This window comes from Bidens hawaiensis, unplaced genomic scaffold, assembly GCF_021521415.1.
Source record: "Bidens hawaiensis isolate Kalapana, Puna unplaced genomic scaffold, B.hawaiensis_p1.1 tig00014334_1, whole genome shotgun sequence".
Classification (NCBI taxonomy): Eukaryota; Viridiplantae; Streptophyta; class Magnoliopsida; order Asterales; family Asteraceae; genus Bidens; species Bidens hawaiensis.
Window position 1 is genome coordinate 457,593 of NW_027492232.1, and position 9,241 is coordinate 466,833.

Genomic DNA, 9,241 nt, shown 5'->3' on the forward strand with positions numbered 1-9,241 from the left:
CGGGTTATATCATCTCGTTTATTGTGAAACAATTTATCATCAAACTATAAGTATGTTATTAACTTTCATACAATAAAAAAATATAAATTCAAAAGATAAATAAATATTAGAATAAACAATATAAAACAACCCTCGTAATACGGGAGATAAAAACTAATAATATATATAAACGAAAAAATAAAAAATCATACGTGTCGTGATTTGGTCGCTTCCTTTTTTTGGAGTCACCAGATTTGTTTGATTTTTAAATGGAGGTTTCTCATGGATTTGACCCGAATTCACGGGTATGAGACTCTCAAAACCAAGTTAACTTTTAAACCGGGTTATAACACATCTTAGTTATCTATGAAACCCTTTTATCATCAAATTTTAAGTATATAAAAATATATAAATATTAAAAACGAGTAATACTAGGATAAAAAAGCTAGTATATAAATATATAAATATATATATGTATTTATATATTGCACAAGCCAAAGGCTGGCTCGAGACTGCGCACACCAGCAGCATATAACACTGTCATTTTTGGATTTCCAACACATCTCTCTCTCTCTCTTCTTTTTAGCTCTCAGACAAACTCAGACCTGTATCTATCTCTGTGTGTGTATATGCATCTCTACTATGTGTAATTCCCATTAATAATCCTCTCTCTCTCTCTCTCTCTCTCTCTCTCTCTGCATTTGTTGTTTTGCTGTTTAATTTCCCCTGCACACCCACCATGTCTAGGGTTTCAAACACCCTTCAAATCTTCTTCTTCCTCAGCTAACCCACCTCCCAAAATCCATCTTTCTTTCTGGGTTTCTTGAAACCAACCTCAAAATCAAAACTTTACATCCAAATTTTTCTGGGTCTTGTTTAATTTTCCAAGATTTCAAGATTCTTGAAAAGGGTCTGCAAAAAAACTGTAACTTGATAATAAAAATCAGGGCTTTTGGTGAAAATGGCTATGGTGGTTCAACATCAGCAGCATAATGATATGGGTGATAATAATAATAGCATAAACAAACACCAGCTGGATAATGGGAAGTATGTGAGGTATACTACTGAGCAAGTTGAAGCTTTGGAAAGAGTTTATGCAGAGTGCCCAAAACCTAGCTCTTTGAGGAGACAACAGCTGATCCGAGAATGCCCTATTTTGTCCAACATCGAACCTAAACAAATCAAAGTCTGGTTTCAAAATCGCAGGTATCTTTGGATCTTTTAATTTGTTACATATGTTTTTTTTTTCACATTTTTGAGCTGAGAAAAAGAGGGAGATAGAATGTAGGTAAAATTTGTTAATGATTTATGCTTAGATTATATTATTTTTGTGTTATAGATGTAAAGTTTAATTTTTGAATGTCATAATTAAATTTGATGTCACATTTTTTTGTACATAATTTGAAAGGGAAAAAGGACTTATGTAAAGTTGCTTGATTTGTGAAGTTTTAATCATGTTATTTTGTGTTTATTGATGTAATTTGATCTTTAATTTTGGTTATCTCATGTGAGTTCATATTTTTTAGTACATAATCAAAAAAGGAAAAAAAAATTATGTTTAATTTGTTTAATGATTTGCATTTATTTTTGTGTCTGTAGATGTAAATTTGATCTTTGAATTTCATTATCACATGTGATTTACATATTTTTGAGCACAGAATTAAAAAGGGAAAAAGGGCTTTTGTAAAATTGCATGATTTGTGAATTTTAATCATACTATTTTGTGTTTACAGCTGTAAATTTGATCTTTAAATTTAATTATTACAAGTGATTTCACATTTTTCAGAACAAAATCAAAAAAGGAAAAATGAATTTTGTAAAGTTGCTTAATGATTTACGCTAAAATCATATTATTGTTGCTTTTAGATGTCGAGAGAAGCAACGGAAAGAATCTTCTAGACTTCAAACAGTTAACAAGAAGCTATCTGCCATGAACAAGTTATTAATGGAGGAAAATGATCGCCTACAAAAACAAGTGTCTCAGCTTGTATGCGAAAACGGTTTTATGCGCCAACAAATGCACACAGTATATCTATTCATACGTTTTAACGCTTAAATTTAATAATTACACAAAACAAGATCCAATTTTGATAAAAAACAATGATATTTGCAGGGTTCTGCAGCTACCGATGCGAGTTGTGAGTCTGTTATTACAACTCCACAGCATTCTTTGAGAGATGCTAACAACCCGGCTGGGTAATTTGGTCTTTTCATATGTTAGTTGGGAAATTTATATTCTTTTTTGTATGGAAATTGTGATATGTTCTTTAATTTGGATTTTGTAGACTCCTCTCGATTGCCGAAGAGACCTTGACAGAGTTCCTTTCAAAGGCTACAGGAACTGCTGTTGATTGGGTCCAGATGCCTGGGATGAAGGTTATATTTTTACAGTTTCATAGAATCTAAATCAGATTAGTTCTTAATAACCTTGATTAAAATGCCTAATTTGGTTATCAAAATCCTTTTGTTTAACATATGATAACATTGATAAAATGTCTATATTGGTTATCAAAAATTTTATATTTTTTGTGTACTTATAATAACTTTGATTTGAATGTCTAAATGGTGGTGAAAATCATATATTTTTTGACTAATCAAAAATAATAATATTGATTAAAATGTCTAAACTGGTTATAATGATCTTTTTTTTTGTCCAACTCATAATACTTTAATTATTAGGTCTAATTGGTTGTCAAAATTATATATTTTTTTTCTGACTAATTAATAATAATTTTGTTTAATACCTCGAAATTGGTTATCAATATCGAATCTTTTTGACTGTTTTGACTGGTTAATAATAATCTTGATTAACATGCCTAGATAGGTCATTTAAATCGAATCTTTTTGTCCAATTTAATAATAACATTGATTAGAATGTCTAATTGGTTGTCAAAATCAAATCTTTTTCAACTACCCGTAATAACCTTGATTAAAATATCATAGTAACAAAAATCATATATTTTTTCCAGCCTGGTCCGGATTCGGTTGGGATCTTTGCCATTTCACAAAGTTGTAGTGGAGTGGCAGCTAGAGCCTGCGGTCTTGTAAGTTTAGAGCCCACAAAGGTAACAAGTAACAACAATATTTTCTATTTGGAAAATTCAATCATTTATTAAATTTTTGATTTTGTTTATAATAAATTTCATGGTTTATAGATTGTAGAGATCCTTAAAGATCGTCCTTCTTGGTTTCGTGACTGCCGGAGCCTTGAAGTGCTCACAATGTTTCCTGCCGGAAATGGGGGTACAATCGAACTTGTATATATGCAGGTAATTATAAATAATAATTAAATATCTCCTTTTCTATAATGATATTTAGTTATAAAATAATTAATAAATGTATGAGTTTGTATTAGACTTTTGCCCCAACCACACAAGCTCCTGCACGCGATTTCTGGACCTTAAGATACACAGCAAGTTTAGATAATGGAAGTCTCGTGGTATGTGTATTATTACCATTTTACCCTTTTTATCATATTCTATATATTTTTATTTTGACACTTTTTTTTGGCCATGTAAGGTGTGTGAGAGATCTTTATCTGGTTCTGGTGCGGGCCCGAATCCGGCTGCTGTTGCTCAGTTTGTAAGAGGGGAAATGTTGCCAAGTGGCTACCTTATCCGCCCTTGTGAAGGCGGTGGGTCCGTTATACACATAGTTGATCACTTGAATCTTGAGGTAAATGAATTATTTTAATATTATATCTAAGTACCCATTCGGTATAATATACTTTACATACTTTACAAAATATATAAGAGGCGCATATATACTTTACACACTCGTCAAGTTAGCTCGTTTATTTAAATAATGAGTTTCATATTTTTAAACGTATTGATATACATATAAAACGAAAAACAAATATTTTGACATATAAAACGAAAAACAAATATATTTGACATAAACATAATATGCATAATCTACAAAATTCATAATTTATATTTATTAAAAGTTAGGGTGAGGTTTTTTCGTTCTAGCCATGAGCGATGAGATTTTTGAGCAACCCTACAAATGATCTACCCGTGTAGGATTATTCGTTTATTTGGTTTAATAAAACATTAGCATTACAAATTATTGCTAAAATGTTTAATTCTTAATTGTTTAGGCGTGGAGTGTGCCCGAGGTTCTTCGTCCACTTTATGAATCTTCCAAAGTTGTAGCCCAAAAGATGACCATTGCGGTTAGTCAAATATTCTTAATATTATTTATTCAAACATGTCAACTCTCATGATTATGCTTATTTATTAATTTGTGCGTCGGATGTAGGCGTTGCGCTATATTAGGCAAATAGCTCAGGAGTCAAGTGGAGAGGTAGTTTATGGATTGGGAAGACAGCCGGCTGTTCTGAGAACATTAAGTCAAAGATTAAGCAGGTTAATATAATTTTGTGATATTTTTTGTGTTAGTACTTTTACAATAATTATATGACTTAAATTATACATTTTGCTTCAATTTATAGAGGCTTCAATGATGCCATAAATGGATTTAGTGACGATGGGTGGTCGTTAATGAACTGTGATGGTGTTGAAGACGTAATTATTGCAGTGAATTCAACTAAGAATCTTAATAATTCAATGATTGGAGGGATTCTCTGTGCAAAGGCCTCCATGCTGTTTCAAGTGAGTATCTTTACGGGCCTGCGGGTTGGGTAACGGGAGAAAGTAGGTCAATTTGGGTCTTGGTTGATCTGGGGTAAGAATGGGCCGACTCAAAAGTTTGGCGGGTGGGGCAACGGGTCAAAATGGGATCTTTTTGGTATGGGTTGAGAAAGGTAGGGGTGCAAACGAGCCAAGCTGCTCACGAGCTACTCGAGATCGGCTTGTGAAAAAGCTCTCGGCTTGTGAAAAAGCTCGATCGAGCCGAGCTTAAACGAGCCCGAGCCTGTCATTTATAAATATACACACACACACACATTTATATTTAATAATTATTAATTGATATATATATATATAATTTTATGAAAAAAATAACTAAATAACATATATTATTTTATATATACAGTTATAATGAAAATAAATATTCAAATATAATTATAAATATATAAAAAATTAATTATTAATAATATTAAACGAGCCGAGCCCGAGCTGAGCTCGAGCTTGGAAAACTATGAAACGAGCCGAGCTCGAGCTTTATAAATAAAGATCAAAACGAGCCGAACTCAAGCTCGGGCTCGGCTCAGCTCGTTTGCACCCCTAGAGAAAGGTAAGCTGGGTTGAACCGAGAGTCACAACGGGCCAAAAGGGTAATATATGGTATGGGCCAAAAGGGTAATATTTACTCAAAAGTCAAAACGGGCCAAATGGGTAACTTTTGTTAGTCAAAACAAGCTCCCGCCTTTTAATCTGAGTCAACTTTCGATCAAACCATTTCTTGAACTCAGTTATTTTTTTAACCAGAACGTGCCACCTGCGGTGCTGGTTCAGTTTTTGAGGGAGCATAGGTCAGAGTGGGCCGACTTCAATGTAGATGCTTATTCTGCTGCATCGGTTAAAGCCAATTCGTATAACACATATCCTGGAATGAGACCGACCCGATTTACTGGCAGCCAAATTATTATGCCTCTTGGCCACACAATCGAACACGAAGAGGTATTTTTCTTATTATCTAATATTATTTTCATTTCATAATTTATAATTTATGATTTATGTTTTCTTTCATGTAGATGCTTGAAGTTGTAAGACTTGAAGGTCATGCACTTGGTCAAGAGGATCCGTTTATGTCTCGTGACATTCATCTCTTGCAGGTACTTTTTCTTACATTTTGATTATTTAATATCACATATATACTTTTGATGATTTATTGATTTTTATTGAATTTAGTTATGCAATGGGATCGATGAAAATGCTGTGGGAGCTTGTTCCGAGCTCGTTTTTGCCCCGATTGATGAGATGTTTCCGGACGACGCGCCACTTGTACCCTCGGGATTTCGTATAATCCCCTTGGACCCCAAATCAGTTGAGTTCATAATAATAATGATAATAATTTTTATTTATTTTTAAAATTTTCTCCTTTGACCAATTTGACTAACTGGTCCATGTTAACCAGGGTGATGCAAAGAACACAATGGCAACCACACACCAAACGCTTGACCTAACCTCTAGTCTAGACGTGGCCCCGACAACAAACCATGGTTCAACCGACATCTCAACGTGCCAAACCGCGAGATCGGTTCTAACCATCGCTTTTCAGTTCCCGTTTGAGAATAATTTAGCTGAAAGTGTGGCTACAATGGCCAGACAATACGTTCGAAGTGTGATCAATTCGGTTCAGAGAGTTGCTATGGCTATTTCACCTTCGGGTTTGAGCCCGTGTGTGGGACCCAAACCGTCTCCCGGCTCACCCGAAGCAATCACTTTAGCTCAATGGATCTGCCAGAGCTACACGTAAATTTTCTTCTTTTTTAAAAAGTTTTTTGTTCTTTTAATTTTTGCTTCTTGTAAATCATTTTGAGAATATCTGATACCAATTTGTGGTTTGACTTTTTCAGGTACCATTTAGGAGCAGATTTGCTAAGCTCGGGTTCAGTTGTTGGGGACTCGCTACTGAAAGATCTTTGGCAACATCAAGATGCCATTTTGTGTTGTTCTTTAAAGGTATGATCAATATCTCATTATCTTTTTCTTAAGATGTGGAAAACGGGTTTGACCCGAAAAACTTACAGTCAAAAGTTTTAGAATTAATTACATGGATGGTCCCTGTGGTTTGACCTGATTATGGTTTTGGTCCCCAAGTTTGAAACATCTTTAGACTTTTTTTTTTGAATCCAGACGGTACCTATTTCTAATCTAATATTATTTTCTTTGCGGTTTCCAGTCGCTTCCGGTTTTTATGTTTGCAAATCAAGCCGGGCTTGATATGTTGGAGACAACTCTTGTTTCCTTACAAGACATCACTCTAGACAAAATGTTCGATGATTCTGGACGAAAGGCGTTGGTTCCCGAATTTGCCAAGATAATGCAACAGGTACTAAATTCAACCTCCTTTTAATAAAAAAAGGTTACAACTTTCGGCATCTTTAATCTTCTATAATAAAGATCACAGCTTTATGCGTCTTTATTATGTAAATTATGCGGATTTTCAGGGCTACACGCATTTGCCTGGTGGGATTTGTATGTCGGCAATGGGGCGTCACATAACGTATGAACAAGCGGTAACATGGAAGGTTCTAGCAGCAGATGAAACTAGTGTTCATTGTCTTGCTTTCTCTTTTGTCAACTGGTCATTTGTGTAATAAGTTATGGGTATTTTTTGGACTCTTTGCCCATTGGTGAAGTTTAGGATTGAAAACGCTCGGATAAAACTTGTTTAGGAATGGCGGTATTCGCTTTTTGTATGAACTATGTAGCATTGACTGTTTGTTTCCGTGATGCTATTCTTTTTGTTGTATTAGCTTTGTTTTAAACTTTAAAGGGTGCTTGGATTTAAAGTTAGCAATATGATTATTTTTTAAAATTAGGGATTCTTGATACTTATAGCGATTGTTTAGAAATCAAACGTGAACTTGATTTAGATTACCATATGTTGATGGTTTTGATGAATATTCTTGAGCGAAACATTGACTGCAGTTTCATGAAATGACATACAAAACCGGTTGTTATTATATTTTCATCATTTTACCCTAACTATGGTCTCAAGAAACGCCTGATCGTTATTCTATTTTTGTCATATGATCAGTAAGATGTGCTTAAAGATGTAATCGAATCCGTTTGTCACTTATTTCCTTGTTTTTATACAGTTTTATAGAGTAAGAAAGAATACTTATACTTTGAAATATGGAAACTCGGAAAAAAAATATAATGACGTTAAGTCTTTTTTAACAGGAACCATTGGGGCCAACTTTTTAAATTTTGGGAACGTCAGTGACGATAAAATGAATAAGGATTATTATCGGTCAATATTATTCAATAGGGATTATTAAAATCTAATAAACCTTAACTTTTTAATGATATTGAATATGTTTTTATGTTTTTTTCGCTTTGCATAACTCTTTGTTTTTATAGGATCATTTCCCGTGATCTAAGGTGATAATCCATTCTATTGCATTGTGTCGGTCGGCTAGAATGATTGGTTTTACATATTTAACGATTTGACTGTTCGGTTTTGGCTGTTTGAATCGTCTTTCTAAATCATTAGTTTGTGTTAAAAGTTTTAAAATGATATAGTTCATTGTTATGATAAATATACGTTCTACATATTCCGAAAATGAAATATATATATGATAAAGGTTAATCGGCCTGTTAGGGAACATGGACGGTTCCAAGTTTTGAACAGGACCAAACTGTTTCTGTCAGTTTGGACAATAATCTACTTTGCTCGGTTTTAACGGTTTTTGAACATCCGGCTAATTAAAGGGTGTTCGGTGATGGCTTGTCATGAAACCAATCAGTTTAAATTCATTCCTCCTAAGATTCAATGAAAGTTGCTTAGGTAAAACTTTTATGTGTGGTTTTACCTTTGATTTGAGAATTAGTGGTCCCAAAGGTTGTCTTTTTGAATGTATTTTTTAAGGGGTAGGTTAGTGGGTTGTGGTTGTTTTGTGTGGTCCATTTAGTCCTGATCTGGGTTTGACATGTTTTATCTTTTTTTTTTTACTAGTGTTGTTGCTGTCATGACATTCTTTATATGTCAATCAGATTAGTGCCTAAAAAGACACTTTCCCACAAACTCAATCATGGATCATGTGTTGGTCAATTTGCAGTGCTTTATGCCATAAATTTAGGGTTTCTATTGAGGGCCAACACCATCAGGCATCAACCCATATCACTCACTTTATGCATTGGTCAATATCAATTTATAAATGTTTTATTCAAACAAATTAACTGCTTTTTCTTTCTATTAGTAGAACACTATAGAAACTAGTAAACAACTTAACACTGCTTTTGTTTAAAGGTTTATCTGGTTCAATTAAACGTTAACGGTATATCGTAGATGACAGTTTATTTGTAAAAATTATTAAATTTGGAATTATGTAAATAGTTATTTATATAAAATAATTCAGTTGCCCTTGTGACTTGGTCCCTTCTATATGTATTGTTAAAAACTTAAAATGATGGGGACTATAATATTAGACATAAGTTCAAAATATTATATATCTAAACATTTAATTGGATAATTACTAGAACTCTAATCCATGCTTGGTTAAGGAATCCCGGTAATACCCTCAAACTGAAGATCGAACCAATGCACTACCGACGTGCAATTGGGTTGGGAATTAGCCCGCCAAAAATCACTCCCGAATTCCTAACTTGAATTGGTGAGATTTCTACAC

General features: G+C 33.6%; 1 protein-coding gene across 1 annotated transcript; it reads left to right on the plus strand.

The window, feature by feature from the left end:
- Positions 1 to 494: 494 nt before the first annotated feature.
- LOC143546355 (homeobox-leucine zipper protein REVOLUTA-like) lies at positions 495 to 7,382 on the plus strand. The gene is made up of 18 exons (XM_077038038.1): positions 495 to 1,185; positions 1,846 to 2,005; positions 2,093 to 2,175; positions 2,265 to 2,355; positions 2,949 to 3,044; positions 3,135 to 3,248; positions 3,335 to 3,418; positions 3,499 to 3,654; positions 4,079 to 4,153; positions 4,240 to 4,346; positions 4,433 to 4,592; positions 5,370 to 5,561; positions 5,636 to 5,716; positions 5,793 to 5,927; positions 6,019 to 6,356; positions 6,461 to 6,566; positions 6,787 to 6,936; positions 7,055 to 7,382. Exons 1-18 carry the CDS (start codon positions 941 to 943, stop codon positions 7,202 to 7,204), a joined length of 2,523 nt encoding a protein of 840 aa, XP_076894153.1. The 5' UTR covers positions 495 to 940; the 3' UTR covers positions 7,205 to 7,382.
- Positions 7,383 to 9,241: the final 1,859 nt, after the last annotated feature.

Bases quoted from the DNA above. Each gene is read 5' to 3' on its own strand.
- LOC143546355 (XM_077038038.1), top strand. From the start codon at position 941: ATGGCTATGGTGGTTCAACATCAGCAGCATAATGATATGGGTGATAAT. The intron at 6,357-6,460 runs GTAAATTTTCTT...TGACTTTTTCAG, and splicing joins TGGATCTGCCAGAGCTACAC to GTACCATTTAGGAGCAGATT. The intron at 6,567-6,786 runs GTATGATCAATA...TGCGGTTTCCAG, and splicing joins TTTTGTGTTGTTCTTTAAAG to TCGCTTCCGGTTTTTATGTT.